Below are 21,109 nucleotides of genomic sequence, written 5' to 3'. Positions count from 1 at the left end.
GATACTACTAAACTTGGGCCAAAAAATTGCAAAAGCTATATATAACATCTGTGGATCTTTGAAATGTGAAGTGGTTATAGCCTTTTAAAAAGCAAAATATTAATACATAAAATCTTCCACCCACCACTCCTACTTATGAGAACTTACCCCCTAGAAATAAAATCAACCATGCACAAGAGACCATATATAAGAATGTATATTGCAGACTTGTCCACTAAAAAACTAGACACATATCACAGTATGCCTATTGATAGAAAATTAGCTATTAAACATCATCGGACTATTAAAGAAATAAAAAGAAATGCCAGGTAGGTTAACAAATTTTCAGATCAACTGTCCTAGAAATACAATCTCATGCTCTTAAGCAGACAGCAGATGGACAACGACAGCATGGTTTAGCTTTGGAGGACAGCTTTAAAGGATCAACTTGAGAATGCTAACTACAAAGGTAGTAACAGAGAAGAAATTCATGAAGACCAAATAAAGTTTAACAACAGGGCAGAAAGAGCAAAGCTGAATGAACTGCCTAGGAAACCTGGGCTAACTTAAAGCCACGCCTGCCTACAGAAGCTCCCTGAATTTCTCCAAGGCATATCTGAAGTTCCATAGAACCCCACATACCCCTCTCCCAATAGTGTGGCTCACTGTTACTCAGGACAGAATTCTTCAGTTGAAAATGTCAGTAAGTAATTTGTGCTCTGAAGTACTTTTGGTGCTAATCAAAAACAAACAAACAGGAGCTGTTTACCTGTATTTTATAGGCTCAGATCACTATGGCTGCCTCTCTGACCATGAGGCTACCTGCAAGTGCATAAAGCCACATCTCCCATTTTGATCTCATTTACTAGCGCTGTCAACAGTCCTCTATACCTGTCAAAACCCCAAAAGTGAGACAAGATGTTCAATGTACAAAAACTAATACACTATCATTGAAAAAATACCAAAACAGTGGGCAAGAGTAGACCTCTGGGGCCTCTTTGCCTGGGTTCAAATTCCAGGCTCCACTATTTATCCTTGATTAAATTATTTAACATCTCAGTTTCCTCATGGGTGCTTCAGTTTCTTTATCTGCAAAATGGGGATAATAGTTATTTCTCTCACAGAGGTATAAGGATTTAACATTTATAAAGTACGTCAAACAGTGCCTAATACATGAAGTGCCATGAATCTGTTATATTAAAAAAACCAAATAAATGTAATGATACTCAGAATATGGAATGCCCAAACAACACTGCACACCCACTAAAATGCTCTTCCAGGATTCATGATCAACAATGGAAGACATCAGCCTCTGAACACAGTCCTGGAACAGTAGCACATAAACCCCCTAAAACTGTACTCAAATAAAATGACAACTCAATGGCAACACTGTCTCAAACACAAAAAAAGGTTAACTGTCTCCTTGTGTAAAATATTCAAGAATGTATCACTGGTCATTTTGGCTAAGAAGACAATTAGGGCATGATATTTTAACCTTACAGATTGAGTAATTATCACAAATATTTGTAACTGTTTTGAAGGCAAAATTTCCAGGTGACAGCTTACTCTGCCAAAATAATTTTCACTAATTGTAAGGGGGTCAACACTGCTTCATAGCAGATATACCAGAATACTTCATAGGTACACCAGAATCCAAGCACTCTACTTAATATTATCTTATGAAAAATAAAAGCTCCTAAAAAGTTAATCCAGTTCACATCTTTACATTTCTTTCCAGGAAGGAATGTAGCTACTATATTCTATACAACTTTTTATGTTTTGAGTCTCAAAATCCCCAGAGCCACATTTTCACCACAGAAGCTAACTTCCTTGTGCTACGATTAAGTACACTCCTTACTCTCGACCTTGTTCAGTACAAAGTGATTAAAAACACAGACTCTGAAGCCAGGCTGCCTGGGTTTAAATCCTGACTCTGACATTTACTAGCTGTGGATCCTGGACAAGTTGTTTCACTTCCCAGGGCCCTGGTTTTTTCATTTGTAGAATGAAGGTAATAATCTCTGCTACAAGTGGTTTCTGAGAAGATTCAAGAACAGAGCCTGTCACAGAGTACTATGTAAGTATTATCAAGCAGCAATGTCCAAGAGACTTTAAGCAATGATGAAAACAGCCTTATTTGCACTGTCAAATTCAGTAGGTACCAGTCACACGAGACCATCGGTCAGTCACTTGAAATGTGGTCAGTGCAGCTGAAGATCTGAATTTAAATTTTTATTTAAAATTTTACATTTAAGAGGTCACAGGAGACTAATGGCTTATATATAGGACAGCATGGTAATGGAAAAAAAAATAAAATGTTGCTTAGTACCCTTTATATAGCCTTTAGTCATGACAAACTTTTCTTTACCTGGAAAAATAACTCAAATGTTAGTCTATCCCAGACGTTGGCAAATTTTTTCCCCCAAAGAGCCAGAGAGTAAATATTTTAGGCTTTTCTGGACAGTCTCTGCGATCGTAGTGCAAAAGCAGGCACGAACATTACAGAAGTGAATTAGCCTGGCTGCAGTCCAGTAAAACCATTTACGGGCACTGAAATGTGATTTTCATGTAATTTTCACTCATCTCTAAATATTATTCTTTTAAAAATTTTTTTCTAATCACTTAAAAATGTAAACACAATTCTTAGATCAGGACCCTACAAAACAGAAAGCAAGCTGACTGGACTCCTAGAGTTCAGCCCCGAGCTCTGTTTTCCAGGCAGTTTTCAATGTTCTTTCAATGCCCATCTTTGGAAACCCAAAACAGGGCAAAAGGTTCAGAGATCTGATGCCATTAAAAAAAAAAAAAAAAAAAATTAGGACACTGTTGAAGAGCATATAAATTTAGAGTAAAAGTTTTTTCCATTTCCACTTAATGGATGAGGCAAGATATTTTCCTAGTCTATGATGTTCTCTCTGAAGTTTCATGGTACATCTCTTGGCTGTAGGATTATAAGACTGAAGGAAAACCCTATTCTCATTTTCTGACTTCTCTCATCTTTCCTTTGAGTCTTAATCTTTCAAAACAGAAAGGTCTTAATCTTCTGAATTGTCATATCTCCTTGATCATGCCAACTGCTTTTCACAGGACCTTGCCCTACTCTCATATCTTTCTTAAAAGGTGTACCATTGAGAATTATAGGCAGAATTCAAGATACAGACATCAAAGTTTCATATACGTATAGGATGACATTGTTACTTTTCATTAGCCTTTCTGGCCAAAAGCATAAATTCTTCAATGGCACTCTTCATCTCTTTTTTAAGTTTTATAACTGATAGTTTAGAGCTCATCACCTCAAAGATATACTTTTTAACTCTTTTCCTTCAAATATACTTTCTTAACTTACCCATGACCAAATCTACTACTCTTTGTTTCATATAACTTTAAGAGAGCTTCTGGAAGTATAATCCCAGTGGCTTTTTATTACTACAAGAGCTTAAACATTTCACATCTTTCTTTTTGCAAATTTAAGATCCAAATTAGCCTCAGATACTTCTGGAAGTCTGTCTCCCCTTTTACCATTCCCCATGGTTTATTCTCCAAGCCAGGCTTCAACAATACGTGAACCGTGAACTTCCAGATGTTCAAGCTGGATTTAGAAAAGGCAGAGGAACCAGAGATCAAATTGCCAACACCCAATGGATCATCGAAAAAGCAAGAGTTCCAGAAAAACATCTATTTCTGCTTTACTTACTATGCCAAAGCCTTTGACTGTGTGGATCACATCAAACTGTAGAAAATTCTTAAAGAGATGGGAATACCAGACCACCTGACCTGCCTCTTGAGAAATCTGTATGTAGGTCAGGAAGCAACAGTTAGAACTGGACATGGAACAACAGACTACTTTCCAAATAGGAAAAGGTGTATGTCAAGGCTGTATGTTGTCATCCTGCTTATTTAACTTATATGCAGAGTACATAAAGAGAAACACTGAGCTGGATGAAGCACAAGCTGGAATCAAGACTGCTGGGAGAAATATCAATAACCTCAGATATGCAGATGACACCACCCTTATGGCAGAAAGCGAAGAACTAGAGTCTCTTGATGAAAGTGAAAGAGGAGAGTGAAAAAGTTGGCTTAAAGCTCAACATTCAGAAAACGAAGATCATGGCATCTGGTCCCATCACTTCATGGCAAACAGATGGGTAAACAATGGAAACAGTGACAGACTTTCTTTTCTTAGGCTCCAAAATCACTGCAGATGGTGACTGCAGCCTTGAAATTAAAAGATGCTTACTCCTTGGAAGGAAAGTTATGACCAACCTAGACAGCATATTAAAAAGCAGAGACATTACTTTGCCCACAAAGGTCCGTCTAGTCAAGGCTATGGTTTTTCCAGTAGTCATGTACGGATGTGAGAGTTGGACTATAAAGAAAGCTGAGCGCCAAAGAATTGATGCTTTTGAACTGTGGTGTTGGAGAAGACTCTTGTGAGTCCCTTGGACTGCAAGGAGATCCAACCAGTCTATCCTAAAGGAAATCAGTCCTGAATTTTCATTGGAAGGACTGATGCTGAAACTGAAACTCCAATACTTTGGCTACCTGATCCTAAGAACTGACTCATTTGAAAAGACTGATACTTGGAAAGATCGAAGGTGGGAGGAGAAGGGGACAACAGAGGATGAGATGGTTGGATGGTATCACCGACTCAATGGACATGAGTTTGAGTAAGCTCTGGGAGTTGGTGATGGACAGGGAGGCCTGGCATGCTGCAGTCCATGGGGTTGCAAAGAATCGGACACAACTGAGTGAATGAACTGAACTGAACTGATGGCTTACTCCCTACTTCACTCCCCTTTAGGAAACCCACAACACTTTAAATTCCAGTTTAACCTTTTAAAAAAACTATCTTGTCACAACTTTAGAAATCAAATTCACTGGCTTCCTCTAAGTCTCTGAATCAAGCTCTAGAAGCCAGGAAAATTTCTCTTCTAGACATCCTGCTAGTCTTCTGTTTATAAAATTTAGCATCATTTAAACTGATTATAACCACACTTACTCCATCTCAGGCTAGAGCCCAAAGACTCACACACTCTCCCTCGTTATTTTCTTAGTTGTACATTACTAGTTTTTATCCATCTCACACTTGGCATTTTGTCTAGTATCAACATCCCATTAAATTTACCTATCAACTTTTCCTGATCTGGTAAAGTAGCTTCGAATTCTACTCCTAATAACAAAAATGTTAACATCACCTAAGAAATATATTTCATTCTTGGTTTATGATTTATAAGGATGTCTACAATTTGTGGAGGGCTGTCCACAAAATTTTCCAAAACAGCAAAAAAAAAAAAAAAAAAAAATCCTTCCCACAAATCTTTCATCTAAACAAAAACTAACACACAACATACAAATAGAGAACAAAACTTCAGTATGGAGGGAGAATAGAGTTAGACTTCTGGATTCATTTCAAATCCTAGGTCTATTGTTAATAAACATGTGCTTATGGGCAAGTAATTTTGAATGTGAAGAATGAATGACGTAATAATAAAAAAGAAAACAATACAGGTTCATAGTTGTCACACAGTAACTAATAAATTAAATGTCTAACTGGGAGCCCTGGTGGCTCAGCAGCAAAGAACTTGCCTGCCAATTCAGGAGATAGGGGTTCAATCCCTGGGTGACGAAGATCCCCTGGAGAAGGGAATGGCAACCCATTCCAGTATTCTTGCCTGGGAAATCCCATGGACAGTAGGCTAGAGTCCGTGGGGTCACAAAAGAGTTGGACACGACTTAGTGACTAAACTATAACAATAAATGCTTAACTGTAAGCTAAAGATCGCTATTACTGTCTATTATTTAAGAGGAACTGGACCTTCTTCAATCTATATACCTATCAGTGTAGGGATAACCTTGAGGGTTTCTGGGAGAGGCTGTCCCATCTCCCGCTCATTAAAGATACTAAGGACAGTGGCTTCTCATTTACTGTTTATGCCTATTCATTACTCCCTTCTTGGCTATTAGTCTAGGGAAGGGGAAGGTAATAATTATCAAGCACAACTCTCATAATAACCTTATGACCTAGGGATTACTTGCTCTGCTTTAAGACAAAGAAAAAAGTTCAAAAACTGGACTGCTGGTTCAGAAAAGCAAGTAATGAACTGCTGCTACCACTTTTAATTTCTGCTGCTCTCAGTCCTCCATTTTTCTCCTTCTGACACTTTTCCAATTACTTTTACAGGAAAGTTGGTCCATCATTGATATCACCACTAAATTATGGACCTTTCCCTGTCATTTGATGAACTAATCAAACACATCTTGGCTATTCAGTTCCTCTTGGCTATTTTTGTAGCACTTTCATTCATCCTACCTTTTTTACATTGTGAGATTTTGAAAATTTAAGACATCTCATTTAAAACATTCTAAGGGAACTTCCCTTATAGTCCAGTGGTGAAGACCATGGCAGGGGGTGAGAGTTCGATGCCTGGTGGAGGAATTAAGATCCCACATGCTCTGGGCATGACAAAAGAATGTTTTTTAATTAAAAAAATTAAAAAATAAAGCACGATAAGAACTGTAAATTAAAATGAATGATACCTTTTCACACAGAATATAGCAACTTACAATATATTTGTAAATATGCTACATTTATAACACTCTATTTTAAACATTGACTGTTACAATCAAACAAGGAATCTCAAAAGTATTATAAGTATCATAAAAATAGTATTACTAGATCTTCATAATACGACAGTAGGATAAATGTTAAAAATCGCAAGAAAGGAGAAAGGAATTAAGACTGCCAGTGAGTGTATGTGGTTTCATGAAGGGCAAAAGTACGCTACAAACATGACATTTGTCTCTAAAAAATGTTAAGTGCACACACAGATAAAACAAACAGAAGAAAATTTAAACAAACGTTGGTTCTAGAGGGCTAAGCGGTGGATATACTGATCATTATTCTTTCAACTCTTCTGAATTTTGAAAATTGCTGCAGGTAAAAGTTGGAAAAAGAAAAGGCTTTAAAGATAAGAGTGGACTTCAGTCATATTATGAAGTGACAGAAGCCAAATGAAAGCGATAAGAAATAAAGATGAAAGAGTAAAATTTAGTGTGGAAACATGTCAGAAGCAGGAAGGATGACTTCAAAAGAAGTAATAAATTGGGGGAAATACTAAAATTTGCAATGCATGTGAAAACCAAAGAACACTTACAACGACAAATCCTGAAAAACCATGAGAAATTCATTCAATCAACACATTTATTCAAAGCCCATAATGTCCTGTATTAGACACTGTGAATGCTATAATAAAATAAAACGCATGAATGCTTTGCCTTTTAAAGAATTTATAATCCAGGTGGGGGAGAGAGGGCATTCATTGAAGGAAGTAAAAGAAAAAAGTGACAAAGCTATTTACGTGTTCTGGGGGTAGCTACTGGGAGTTAGTTTTCTAAATCTATGGGATTTAGTTTGCTTTTTTATTAAAATGGCAATCGCTATAAGAGAGCAGTATTTGATTAACTTTAGGGTCATTTTTCATTCTAAACATCTTTATTTCGCATCCCTACATTAATTAAATACATTTCCATCTGGAAATTTGCCTTAGAGATCGCCAACTCCTGAAGAGTCTTAAGGTTACTTTCAACATCCCCACTTTCAGACTGCCCCAAGATGAGTTATTACAAGCATGAAAAGTTGTGACAACATAAGAAAGGTACAGAGTAATCCTAAGCAAGACTGTAAATCCTAAAGCAAGACACAGACAAAACAAGACTGATTACAACACCACCCTAAGAAATCTTTTATGAAAATATTTTTATAGAGAGTTCTATCATCTCCCTTCTAAATCCTTCTCCTCCCAAATGTACAATTTTATTTCTAGTCCCCATCTGCCCATTCCACTTCTGACACCAACTTTGGTCACAACTGCTGTTGCTAAGTCGGTTCAGTCGTGTCTGACTCTGGGCGACCCTACGGGATTCTCTAGGCAAGAATACTGGAGTGGGCTGCTATTTCCTTCTCCTTGGTCACAACTACACCCTACTTTATGGCTTCAAGGTACATCTTGCTATAGGACCGAATTTCCCATTTCCTTGTTCGTTTTGATTCTGCTTTTACAATTGCCATCACATGTGTCCCATCTTACACCTACTATTGTTTTTCAAGGTAGAGGGAAATCTCAGGGAAGAAATTTGACTTTGGGGACTTCCCTGGTGGTCCAGTGGTTAAGAATCTGCCTGCCAACGCAGGGGACACAGGTTCGATCCCTGGTCCGGGAAGATTCCACATGCCATGGAGCAACGAAGTCTGTGTGCCACAACTACTGAGCCCGCTTCGCCCTAGAGCCTGTGCTCTGCAAGAGAAGCCACGGCAATGAGAAGCCCATGCACCACAATTTATACAGAGTAGGTCCTGCTCACCACACTAGAGAAAGCCTGAACGCAGCAATGAAGCCTCAGCACGGCCAAAAAAAGAAAAAAAAGGCACTCTGTACAATGATCAATGCAAGTGACCAGTTACAAAAAGATCTGAGATACCAAGGTATGTGTGCACACCCACTAAGTCATGTCTGACTGTTGTGACCCCATGGACTATAGCCTGCCAGGCTCCTCTGTCCATGGGATTTCCCAGGCAAGAATACTGGAGTGGGTTGCCATTTCCTTCGCCAGGGGATCTTCCTGACCCAGGGATCGAACTCCTGTCTCTTGCATCTCCTGCATCAGCAGGTGGGTTCTTTACCAGCTGAGCCAGTGGGGAAAGCCAAGGTATAGCCATAGGGAAGGAAAACTATGGAAGCTTCAACCACTTTAATATTGGAGAAGTCCATAGTAGGAAAATGTCTAAAGGAGGAAAACCTTAACTCGGATGTAATTTACAAATCCCAACAGACGTGCTGGAATTCATAAATTCTGAGTTACCTCACCAACAGGGCCCAGAAGCTACTCTCCTAGATCCTAAGGTTCTTTCTCCACTCCCCATCAAAAAATAAAATTTCAACTTTAGACTGTATCAAAGGAAGGAGCAGACATATAAAATGTGACTGGTTAAAAACTGATTACGTAGGTAAAGAGCTTTTTGTTGTAAGTGCAGCAACTGTGCAAGTCCAGGATTACAAGCAGCTGGGCATCTGCAGGTGGGGCAGCAGAAGAGGTACCTGCCCGGCCCGCAGACCCAGGAGGATTCCAACGTGAAGAGCCCAGGCTTCGAACTCACACACTCCTGGAGCCGCAGCTTCAGTTCGTCCTGACTAGAGGGCACTGCATCCTATCCAGCCTTCAGGGTCCCCATCTAAAAACCACAGGACTGTTCTGAGGATCAACTAAGGTTAATACACACCTGGCACACACAAAGTATACAAACTGCAGTCTCTATCACTGTTATTAGTAAAGGGCACTAAATAAGAATCAAAGGTCAGAGTAAGAAGAACTCTCTTAGAGAAAAATACATTCACCAATTTCTCACAAAGCTTTTCATAGATACTTAGTTAATTTTCATGGCAACAAAGGATGGCCTCACAGAGCGCAGACAGGCAGGAGCTACAATTAACTAGAGAACAACACTGACTAAGAGGGCGTGGTGATAGTACACTGCAAGCCAGAGTCAAAGCAGGGGTTTCCGGAACTGGGCTCTGAGGCCGAAAGAGCACAGACCAGTTTCTAGAACTTTTGTGTGTCTGCATGTGCAGCACATGGCTGCGGTCTTGTTCAAGAACACACCTCTTGCAGGGCTTCCTTCTATGGAGAGCCAGAGACAGTAGGACCGTATTTTATCTATATCAATCATGCCTGCTTTCCTAATCCTAGCTTTCACATCCACTATAATGAACAACCACAGCTTTAAAACAATTTCATGCAAAAAAAAAAAAAAAAAGGAGTTTCCTTCGTGGCTTAGACAGTAAAGAATCTGCCGCAATGGAGACGCGTGTTTGATCCCTGGGTTGGAAAGATCCCCTGGAGAAGAGAATGGCTACCCACTCCAGTATTCTTGCCTGGAGGATTCCATGGACAAAATGGCCTGGCGGGCTACACTTAATAGGGTCGCAAAGAGTTGGACTCGACTGAAGTGACTGAACATGCACACACACGTGTAAATATTTTTTCTTTAAATATTTCAAAATCTCCAAACTGTCTCTATGGTCAAGTTAAAACACGTAAATGAATGTTCATTCTTGTATCTGTTCAGAACATTTAGAACTGTTTTCTTAAATTTGACTAATTCTACAGTAAAATGCAACTGCTCCCAAAATAACAGACACAGAATTTATTAAAAGCTTCTAAAAATAACTACCAAGAAAGGATATTTAAAAGTGAGATTCTGATTTTTTTTTAATTAAAAAAGTTGTTTAATTCAAATTTTTTTTCTTAACCACTAGGGGGTACATTTGGTCATTTCCCCTTACTAGACAGGAAAGAAAATCTTAAATCTTTCATCTAAGACAGGAAAGAAAATGTTAATCTTTCATCTAAGAACATCACAAGCCATTAAATAATTGCTTGAAAGTTAAAAGCAGCAAGGGTGAACTGCTCACTAATCTTCAGCTATTAGTCATTAGAATGCCACTCAGTACACTTAAGTGAAGTCGCTCAGTCGTGTCCAACTCTTTGCGACCCCATGGACTGTAGCCTACCAGGTTCCTCTGTCCATGGGATTTTCCAGGCAATAGTACTGGAGTGGATTGCCATTTCCTTGTCCAGGGGATCTTCCCAACCCAGGGATTGAACCCGGGTCTCCCGCGTTGTAGACAAACACTTTACCATCTGAGCCACCAGCGAAGTCTTAAAACTCAGTCTAAAGCTAACTGCACATTTTACCCTGTGAAGATCTATTCACTCTTGACCAGGGCTTATTCTACTTATTGTTGTCAACACATTATCCCCTGAGTTTAAGAAAGTAAAATGCTAGAGGAAAGGAATCAGATCAGATCAGATCAGTCGCTCAGTCGTGTCCAACTCTTTGCGACCCCATGAATCGCAGCACGCCAGGCCTCCCTGTGCATCACCATCTCCCGGAGTTCACTCAGACTCACATCCATCGAGTCAGTGATGCCATCCAGCCATCTCATCCTCTGTCGTCCCCTTCTCCTCCTGCCCCCAATCCCTCCCAGCATTAGAGTCTTTTCCAATGAGTCAACTCTTCACATGAGGTGGCCAAACTACTGGAGTTTCAGCTTTAGCATCATTCCTTCCAAAGAAATCCCAGGGCTGATCTCCTTCAGAATGGACTGGTTGGATCTCCTTGCAGTCCAAGGGACTCTCAAGAGTCTTCTCCAACACCACAGTTCAAAGGCATCCATTCTTCGGCGCTCAGCCTTCTTCACAGTCCAACTCTCACATCCATACATGACCACAGGAAAAACCATAGCCTTGACTAGATGAACCTTTACACCATGCTTTAATTCTTTAATACTGTGGCTTCAAAAACTAACAAAATAAGAGAAAAAAATTAAAAGAAAAACCTCAATAGCAGCAAAAGTAATGCAGCACTAAAAAACTGTTTTGGGTACCATGACAAAGCTATTAAATTTATAAATAAAAACTATAAAATACTGAGGAGACGGAGGGAGTCATTTAGCTCGTGACAGTCTTCCCAGGTGGTGCTGGTGGTAAACTACCCGCCTACCAATGCAGGAGACAGAGACGCAGGTCTGAATCCTGGGTCAGGAAGATCCCCTGGGGGAGGGCGTGGCAACTGCTGCAGTATGACTGCCCGTGAGAATCCCAAGGACAGAGCCCATGGGGTCAGAGTAGGACACAGCTGAAGCAACTTAGCATACATACAGGCACTGTAAATCAAATCTTTCTTGGAAAAAACCTGGTGATATTAAATAGGGCTATAAAATTGTTTCTTGCCTTTGAACAAGTAATTTGTGAATATGCAAGTAATTCCTGCTAAATACATCCTAGCAATGTTACTTATAGTAGAGAAAAATCAGGACCAATCTAAATGCCCTGTAAGCAAGAAATAAACCATAGTATACTAACACAATGAAATACTATATATTCAATAAAAACCTCATGAAAACGTGCACTACGTTGATGCTCAAATGTATATGTAATGATACCAAGCTTAAAAAAAAATCATACACACACACAAAAAGCCACAGAACACAGTCACACTATTTATAAAGGTAAATGAAGATCATAAATCAGAAGCTAGAAAAATATGAATAGGATTTGATGTTCACTGGATTCCTGATTCTATGATAGTAAATTGAACATAAAATAATTCTGAGAGGAGAAAATAACTGAATCCTCAGGGTTCTTTTGACTGTCTCTCAGTATACATAGTGAGCCAGATACAGGACATGGACTTCACAGGATATGTAAAGACTATAGTCCATAAATTACAGTTACCCTGAAGATAAGCTTGATTCATCTCTATACCTATGAATATTGCATAATACTGCAACAATGATAAGTACTGTACTTTCTCTCTAGTGAAGGCAAAATATCCTTCAAGGGGAATATATAATAAGCAGTGTGTATTGGCTCAGCCAGTAAAGAATCTGTCTGTAATGCAGGAGACCGAGGTTCAATCCCTTGGTCAGTAAGATCCCCTGGAGAAGAAAATGGCAATCCATTCCAGGATTCTTGCCTGGGAAATCCCATGGGCAGAGAGTTGGGACACAACTTAGGTGGGACTAAACCACCACCACCATACAACAAGCAAATATGATAATCTCTATTTTACAGATGGAAAAAAAAACTGATGGAAATGGTTATCAATGACCTGCCCAGTTCATCCAACTCCTGATTTCCTAACATAAAATCACTGCAGATGGTGATTGCAGCCATCAAATTAAAAGATGCTTACTCCTTGGAAGCAAAGTTATGACCAACCTAGATAGCATATTCAAAAGCAGAGACATTACTTTGTCAACAAAGGTCCATCTAGTCAAGGCTATGGTTTTTCCAGTAGTCGTGTATGGATGTGAGAGTTGGACTATAAAGAAAGCTGAGCGCTGAAGAATTGATGCTTCTGAGCTGTGGTGTTGGAGAAGACTCTTGAGAGTCCCTTGGACTGCAAGGAGATCCAACCAGTCCATCCTAAAGGAGATCAGTCCTGGGTGTTCATTGGTAGGACTGATTTTGAAGCTGAAACTCCAATACTTTGGCCACCTGATGTGAAAAGCTGACTCATTTGAAAAGACCCTGATGCTGGGAAAGATTGAGGGCAAGAGGAGAAGGGGACGACAGAGGATGAGGTGGTTGGATGGCATCACCGACTCAATGGACATGGGTTTGGGTGAACTCCGGGAGTTGGTGACGGACAGAGAGGCCTGGCATGCTGCGGTTCATGGGGTTGCAAAGAGTCAGACATAACTGAGCGACTGAACTGAAAAGCATCTTCTGGAAATAATCATTTATAATAAATATTATAATATTTATAATTTTAATATATTTCAATATATTTATAATTATTCCCACGTCACAATTCCAGTTCCAATTTTAAAAATGTTTTTCTAACAGTGTACAGAAGACTGTCTTCCTTAACAAACGTGGAACGATGAGAAAAAATTATTAATTCCCTGATTGATGTAATGAAAGTTTAGACTGTTTATTGTTTTTCTCCTTTGAGAGGCAAAGAGAAGAAATGTTAAAGTATACTTTAAATTCCCTAAACCAATTAGTCAAATTCTAGGGGAAAAGTGTTAAAAGTACATCTTTGTACTGGTCTGATATTTGCTACCACTGACCAAGATGTGAATGCAGCTGGCCACACAGAAGAAATCCAAACATCTCAGAAATCAAACATGATCTGTCTTGCCTGTTTTATTCCTACATCTGTGAGAATGAAAAGGCCAAAAGGACTCCCTGAAATTAATCAAGAGTTTACTATTTTAAAAGTTTTAAAAGTAGCTACCTAAAAGGACCTGTCGAGGAAACAAAATTACCTGAGGAAACAAAATTACCTAACCATTACCTAACTGGAAGAACACCTGTAAATTTCACTCATACTCATGTTTGAAGTCCATCTCAAATGTCACTTCCTCTCTGCAGCTTTCCCTGAAGACTCCAATCCACAGATGTTTCCTCATTTGTGTTTCAGAGCACTTTGGACATACATCTTTTATAACATCACATTCTGATAATCTGTCATAAGCTTATGACCTTTGAGTTTCCTAGGAGACAGGAATATTTTTGTCTCTATAGGCACTAGTTATACAATACACAATTGCTGTTAAGTTTAAAGACCAAACACTAAGTTTTAAAGGCTGGTTACTACAATATTTACTGGAAAAACCAGTGTGCTTGTGGGACAAGCTCTCTCTTCCATTTGGAAGCACTGTTTGTTTGGGTTTTTTTCAGCCAGAACTCTAAGAGTGAAAGCGCCTTGCACTGCAAGGTACCAGAGTTACAGTACTGAAGCGCCGTTAACCTGCGTGGAATTTAAAGATCTTCAAATATTTTCAAGGATCCAATTTTTTAAACAGAAACTGTAAAATGCCATGAAAAATTTAACAGCTTCTTTAGTGCCCTAAAATAAGCTCAAAATTCACAACTATAGTAAAGCTAGTAGTAATAAAATTAACACCAGCTTAAAAAATTCAAACTTAGTAAATAAACCTATTTATAGATTGTAAACGTCTGCTGAAGGACTATTTGAATTGTTAAAATTATTAACGGTTTCAAAGACTTTTCTCGCGCCCCAAAGGGTAAGTTTTAGCCATCTAAAATAATTGCGTAGGTATACTGTCCTGCCCTATGCCGAATAACCCCGAAACAGATTACTTATGTCTCTTTTACAAAGTAGTTAAACTGAAAGCCTTGGGTTTAAGGTCGTTAAGAGATCACAAAGTTTTCAAGGTCTGCCCTAGGAAGAAGAAAACGTCGCCTTCTCCTGTCGCCTGCTTCTTTACAGTGTTCAAAATCGTCTTAAAGAAACTGAACAGGGGGATCTTATATATATATTTTTGCATACTAAAAACTTTTTTTTTTTTTAACACACTTAAAAGGTTAAGACATGAACGGTCTCAGCCATCACAACAACTCTTTATTAAACGCAATTCACACGGTTCTGGGTGTAAAAACTTCACAAATAAGGAAGCGACTCCTAATCTTGAGGTTAAAAATACACCCCCCCCCAACCCCAAGTCCTAGAAAGCACAAGACCTCATAACCGACCAGGATTCCAGAAAAGTAGAAAATTTAGGAAGCCAGGAGATCAAAGAGTTCCTTCAAGACCTGGCGAGGGCCCCTTCCTTGGCGCGAACACACCCTCTTATCCGTGGAGCGCTCACCAACCCGCACACAGCTCACTGTCCCCGGTTCACTCACTCACACACACATACACACACACAAACACACACCTGCTCGCTCGACCTGGCCCCGCCAGACCTGAGGCGCGCCGAGGCCCACCAAGTCCTCCACAACCTACCCCCGCCGCTCACCGAGGCCGTTTCGGAGCCGCCACCGACCCACGGCCCCGCACTTTTGAGGGGCGACACCGACCGCAACCCCCGCCCCACGGCGGCTACGCCCCCTTCCCCTCGGACCCCGGCTCCCCCCAGGGCAGGGTGAGGCGGGTGTTGTCCGCCGGGCCGCGCCCACCTTGCACTCGTCGGTCTTCTTCTCTTCCTCGCAGAAGTTGACGGGCGCCAGGCCGGGCAGGTAGAAAGCGGCGCCCCGACGCGGGCCCGGGGCCGCCCCCAGCAGTAGCAGCGACAGCAGCAACCACCACCGAGGGGGACACGGCGCCGGTAGCCTCGCGCTCATGACGGCTGTCTCGGGGAAAAGGCGGCCGAGCCGCCGGGCGGAAAAGAGGGAAGGAGGGACGGGGGCGAGGCTCGGAGACGACGAGCAGGCCGCCCAAGCTGAAGGAGGCCGTCCCCGCGACGGAGAGTTCCGGTGGCTCTAGGAGACGGCGCGGGTTCCGCAACAGAACCGACCCGGACCTCTACGGCGCATGCGCGAGGCCGCCCGCACATGCTCCGTGCGAGCGGCCGCGAGCGCTCCGGGGAGTTTCTGGGAGGGAGCGGCGAGGAAATCCACTTTCCGTGTTTTCGGCGGGCCAGCTAGGGCTGTTGCTACGAGAGATGTTCCAGCGCCCGCATTCCGATTCCAAATTCCGATCTGGAGCCCCCTTGGGGCGTCGGGGAGCGTGTCTCTCTTGCCCAGCGCCCCAGGCTTGCTGCCATGCCTCATTTTCCCAGTTTTCCTCGCCTCAGTGCCTGAGGCACACCAACCCCCATTACGGACTTGTAATATTACACAAAGTACTTGCTGATGAAGGATGAGTTGGCAGAGGGAAGAAGTTTGGGAGACGGTTAGGTGCAGGATCGGAGAAGGCAATGGCACCCCACTCCAGCACTCTTGCCTGGAAAATCCCATGGACGGAGGAGCCTGGTGGGCCGCAGTCCATGGGGTCGCTAAGAGTCGGACAAGACTCAGCGACTTCACTTTCACTTTTCACTTTCATGCATTGGAGAAGGAAATGGCAACCCAGTCCAGTGTTCTTGCCTGGAGAGTCCCAGGGACGGGGGAGCCTGGTGGGCTGCCGTCTATGGGGTCGCACAGTCGGACACGACTGAAGCGACTTAGCAGTAGCAGTAGGTACAGGATAAGGAAAAAAAGAGGGGAGAAACCAGCCGCCCATCTTCAAATAGCTACTCAGAGGTGTTTGCAGGGTCCGGTTCCCAGCACTGGATGCAGTGGCTCCTTGGGTGGGACAGTTTGTTTTTTGCATAGTGTTTGCATAGACTAAATAAGACTCCCCTTAAGGGTGAGTGGAAATGAGGTGGGGAGGAAAATGGACTAGGCAAGTAGGGGAAGATAAGGTTGACATTTCTTTACAAAGGAAGACATGGGCATACTCTAGAGCCCAGTGAGAAATGTAGTTCATGCAAAATAGAAATCTGGGACGATCATACTTGAGCAAATTTCTGTCACTTTTCCTATTGAAGCGATGCGCTGCCTGTGCTAGTGTGTGCACGACGTACTTGTGTGTGTTTGTGTGGTACACTGTTCCAGGAGAAACTTGCTTTTGGTGACAAAGGAAAACACACAACATGGAAGTTTTAAGTTTTATTCAGGGAACTTACTGAGGAACATAGCATAGAAAACCCCCTCTCAGATAGCTCTGAAGAACCGGTCTCAAGAGGTAAGGGAGGAGACAGGATGTGTATGAGTTTTTTGGCTGGAACAAAATAGCTAGGCCAATATCCAAAGGTTACTGCTAATCACAAAGAATAGACATCTCAAGTTAAAGATTTTACTGTTTTTGTACATATGAGCGGATGCAAGCATCTGAGTTCAGTGAAATTATTCCTTAGATATGCATCTTAACTATCCAGGGCCAGGCTCCGAAGCACAGAATATTGATTTTTCTCCATCCTGAGTTCCCCTCAGGGTGCACTGTTGTTGGGTGACTGCAGTAGCAAATGGCTTGATCCTTGCAGAACTGGAAGTATGGGCCACAGTTTTTGCTTACGAAGTCCATTCCTCTGATGTTTAACTTTCAATCAAATCTGCAGAAGAAGCCATCTATTTAGACCACATAGCAAGGAATTATAACCCAGATGTACCCCCAGCTCAGAATTCAAGAATGGGCAAGTTTGCTAAGAGGGATAATTCAGAAAAGTGTGGAGCCCCGTGCAACCCTATCTAAATTCTTGTGAGTATCTGCACGTTCCCCGCACCCCCCCCCCGGAAATTTTATAACATTTATTAAATTTTCAAAGGAATCTATGACCAAGCAAAAGGCTAAGAACTACTGATCTATATTCTGTGGGGATAACCAGAATAATGAAGAATTCTTGCTTGCAGAGGTGCACACTAAGAACTGCAGCTTTGGGACACTACTATCCATTCACGTGCACACCTTGAGCAAATTAATTTATCAAGTTCCAGGTAACAGGGAGAATTGGGAAGTAGAGAGAAAAGGTTGTCCATCTTCTTTAGATGATTGAGAAGATTAAGGGAGAATGGGAGAGAGGGCGGGAATATACATTAAGCGCAGGGCAGAGGAAAGAAAAAAGGGAGCCATTTTTATAACCAAAGCTGGGGTTCGGGGAGGAGGTGAGTAGGAGGCTGAGGGGGTCTGAGCGGTGGGATCCTGTCTAGGTCGCTTCTCCCTGGAGCAAATCAGTTAACATATTTGTTGAACTTATTTGGGCTGGTGAAAACACTTCCATACTTGAAGTCATAGAGATTTCCAATATAATAAGAGGAAGCAAATGTTCTCTATATTTAGAAAGGGGCAGAAAAATGAACATTTCTTGTCTACTATCTTCTGTTTATGCGGTGCCACTAAATACTTGATCTTCACTATCTCACTGGCCCTATCCCAACCTTTTCCTCCTGTTTTGCATATCACCTGCTTCTCAAGCCCCAAACCTAGAAGATAACCTAAATTTCTTCTTTGGGAAGAAGATTTGGGAGAATGGCATTGAAACATGTAAAATATCATGTAAGAAACGAGTTGCCAGTCCAGGTTCGATGCACGATACTGGATGCTTGGGGCTAGTGCACTGAGACGACCCAGAGGGATGGTATGGGGAGGGAGGAGGGAGGAGGGTTCAGGATGGGGAACACAGGTATACCTGTGGCGGATTCATTTTGATATTTGGCAAAACTAATACAATTATGTAAAGTTTAAAAATAAAATAAAATGTAAATAAAATAAAATAAAATAAAATGATGTGGAAAAAAAAAAATCAAAAAAGAAATCAAAATTTGCATAGAAACTAATGAAAATGAAAACACAACAACTCAAAACCTGTGGGACACTTTAAAAGCAGTCCTAAGGGGAAAGTTCATAGCAATACAGGCATACCTCAAGAAACAAGAAAAAAGTCAAATAAATAACCTAACCCTACACCTAAAGCAACTAGAAAAGGAAGAAATGAAGAACCCCAGGGTTAGTAGAAGGAAAGAAATCTTAAAAATTAGGACAGAAATAAATGCAAAAGAAACAAAAGCCCATAGCAAAAATCAACAAAGCCAAAGCTGGTTCTTTGAAAGGATAAATAAAATTGACAAACCATTAGCCAGACTCATCAAGAAACAAAGGGAGAAAAATCAAATCAATAAAATTAGAAATGAAAATGGAGAGATCACAACAGACAACACAGAAATACAATGGATCATAAGAGACTACTATCAACAATTATATGCCAATAAAATGGACAACGTGGAAGAAATGGATAAATTCTTAGAAAAGTACAACTTTCCAAAACTGGACCAGGAAGAAATAGAAAATCTTAACAGACCCATCACAAGCACGGAAATTGAAACTGTAATCAAAAATCTTCCAGCAAATAAAAGCCCAGGTCCAGACGGCTTCACAGCTGAATTCTACTGAAAATTTAGAGAAGAGCTAACACCTATCCTGCTCAAACTCTTCCAGAAAATTGCAGAGGAAGGTAAACTTCCAAACTCATTCTATGAGGCCACCATCACCCTAATACCAAAACCTGACAAAGATTCCACAAAAAAAGAAAACTACAGGCCAATATCACTGATGAACATAGATGCAAAAATCCTTAACAAAATTCTAGCAATCAGAATCCAACAACACATTAAAAAGATCATACACCATGACAAAAATAAATAAATAAAGTTCACTGGGCCGCTGAAGTACACTAAATCCTTTCAATACTTTCCAAATCCACAGCTACACTCTAGTCCGAGCCAAAATCTGTTCTCTCGGACTAGTACTTCCTGCAATAGCCTCTCAGCGTCCACTCTTGACAATAGCAACCTCATAAAATCTTTAAATCACTCAATTCCACTCTTCTGCCTAACCTTGACACTCCAAAACACTTATTGCTACCTGGCATTAACGTGGTTATTTGTGGACTGCCTCACCCCCGCCTCTACAGTACCATCTAGAACACGAAGGAGGAGCTAGTAACGGGAGAACACTACTGGAACTGGTACTGAATTGGCCAGACCACATCAATTCTAGATCTGAATTGACAGTCACAGACTTTCAACCACCTGATGCGATCAGCCAACTCATTGGAAAAGACCCTGCTGCTGGGAAAGACTGAAGGCAGGAGAAGGGGACGACAGAGGATGAGATGGTTGGATGGCCTCACCGATTCAATGGACATGAGTTTGAGCAAGCTCGGGGAGATGGTGACGGACAGGGAAAACTGGCGTGCTGCAGGCAATGGGATAGCAAAAAGTCTGACACGGCTTGAACGACTGAAAAACAACAGACTTTTAGCGCTGACTTAAACCTGACGTTTTCCACACGCGTTTATCCTCCATTCACAGAGGAAAGAAAGGGGACGGGCTGCCAGCTCGCCGTCAAATGGCTACTGGAGACCCAGCCCGCAGAAGTGTCTAAGGCGTGTCTTCTCGCTTCCCTACCCACATCACCACCTCTATCCGCCGAGCTCAGCATTAGCAAAAACCCGGAAAAGGGAAGCCTGTATCTATAACAATGGTCTCCGGTCTCCAGACGCAATCTGGCCCGCCCACTGCGCGGATTGCGCGTGCGCACGCCCAGCAGCCAGCCGCACCTCGCCAACTCCTACCCCGGCGACCTCGTTCCCGCTTCCGCCTTCACAGTTCAGACACGTCACCCCGCGAGGCCTGGCCTGGTGGGCGCGGCCGGGGCGTTGCTCAGCCGAGGGGCGGGGCTTAGCCGCGGGGTGGAGCTCACTCCTCACTTCCGCATCCGGTCTGGGCGGGCTTCTCTCGTTTACCTAGCGCAGGTGCGCCTGCCTGCCAGGTGCCTGGGGACTGGAGTGGGGAAATCGCCCGGTTCGTCATCCAGGCCGCAAAGTGGAGTCCCTTCCTTGTACGCGCTTGCTCTCTGGCCGCTGCCACGCAGAAAGGCTGAGTGGGGAATTCTTGATCAGAAATTCTTGAGAAGAAATGAAGTTTTCCTTCCATCCTTCCCTGGACTGTGACTCTCCCCTTCCTCCCGAGACAACTAATATTTCTGATTCGACTCTAACACTTAGGATTTTTCTCCTTTACTCTGCTACAGGTAGCTTTTGCCAACTCCGATGCAAGGCTGTTTGACAGCCTGGAGTTTGGTTCTTTCACTCTTTTTTTGCCGAAGTTATTTGGACAGTATGTTTTTCGGTAATTCCCAGGGCTTCTATGTCTACTCGCAAATGAAATACAGGATCTTAGTTAAATTTTAGTTTCAGATGAACCATGAGTAATTTTTAAGTCTGTGTACATCCCAAATATTCTATGGGACTTGTGTATGTTTTACCTGGCAGCCTTA

General features: G+C 41.8%; 1 protein-coding gene and 1 long non-coding RNA gene across 2 annotated transcripts in view; both read right to left on the bottom strand.

Moving 5' to 3' along the window:
• Positions 1-15,776, bottom strand: part of TM9SF2 (transmembrane 9 superfamily member 2) — a 51,586-nt gene extending 35,810 nt beyond the window's left edge. The window contains exon 1 of the mRNA XM_086330424.1: positions 15,472-15,776. Coding sequence (XP_086186550.1) covers positions 15,472-15,636 — 165 coding nt within the window. The 5' untranslated portion in view covers positions 15,637-15,776. The remainder of the gene's footprint in view (positions 1-15,471) is intronic.
• Positions 15,777-16,931: 1,155 nt separating this feature from the next.
• LOC147361998 (uncharacterized) lies at positions 16,932-20,423 on the bottom strand. The gene is made up of 2 exons (XR_015138436.1): positions 19,962-20,423; positions 16,932-17,387 (listed from the first exon to the last, which is right to left on the bottom strand). It is a non-coding gene; the product is annotated as an uncharacterized LOC147361998 (long non-coding RNA).
• Positions 20,424-21,109: the final 686 nt, after the last annotated feature.

This window comes from Bos grunniens, chromosome 12 (assembly GCF_055505025.1).
Source record: "Bos grunniens cultivar Pamir isolate PY7600 chromosome 12, Bosgru_T2T1.0, whole genome shotgun sequence".
Classification (NCBI taxonomy): domain Eukaryota; kingdom Metazoa; phylum Chordata; class Mammalia; order Artiodactyla; family Bovidae; genus Bos; species Bos grunniens.
Note: the sequence above shows the minus strand (reverse complement) of the source record. Positions and strands in the feature narration are given on the sequence as shown.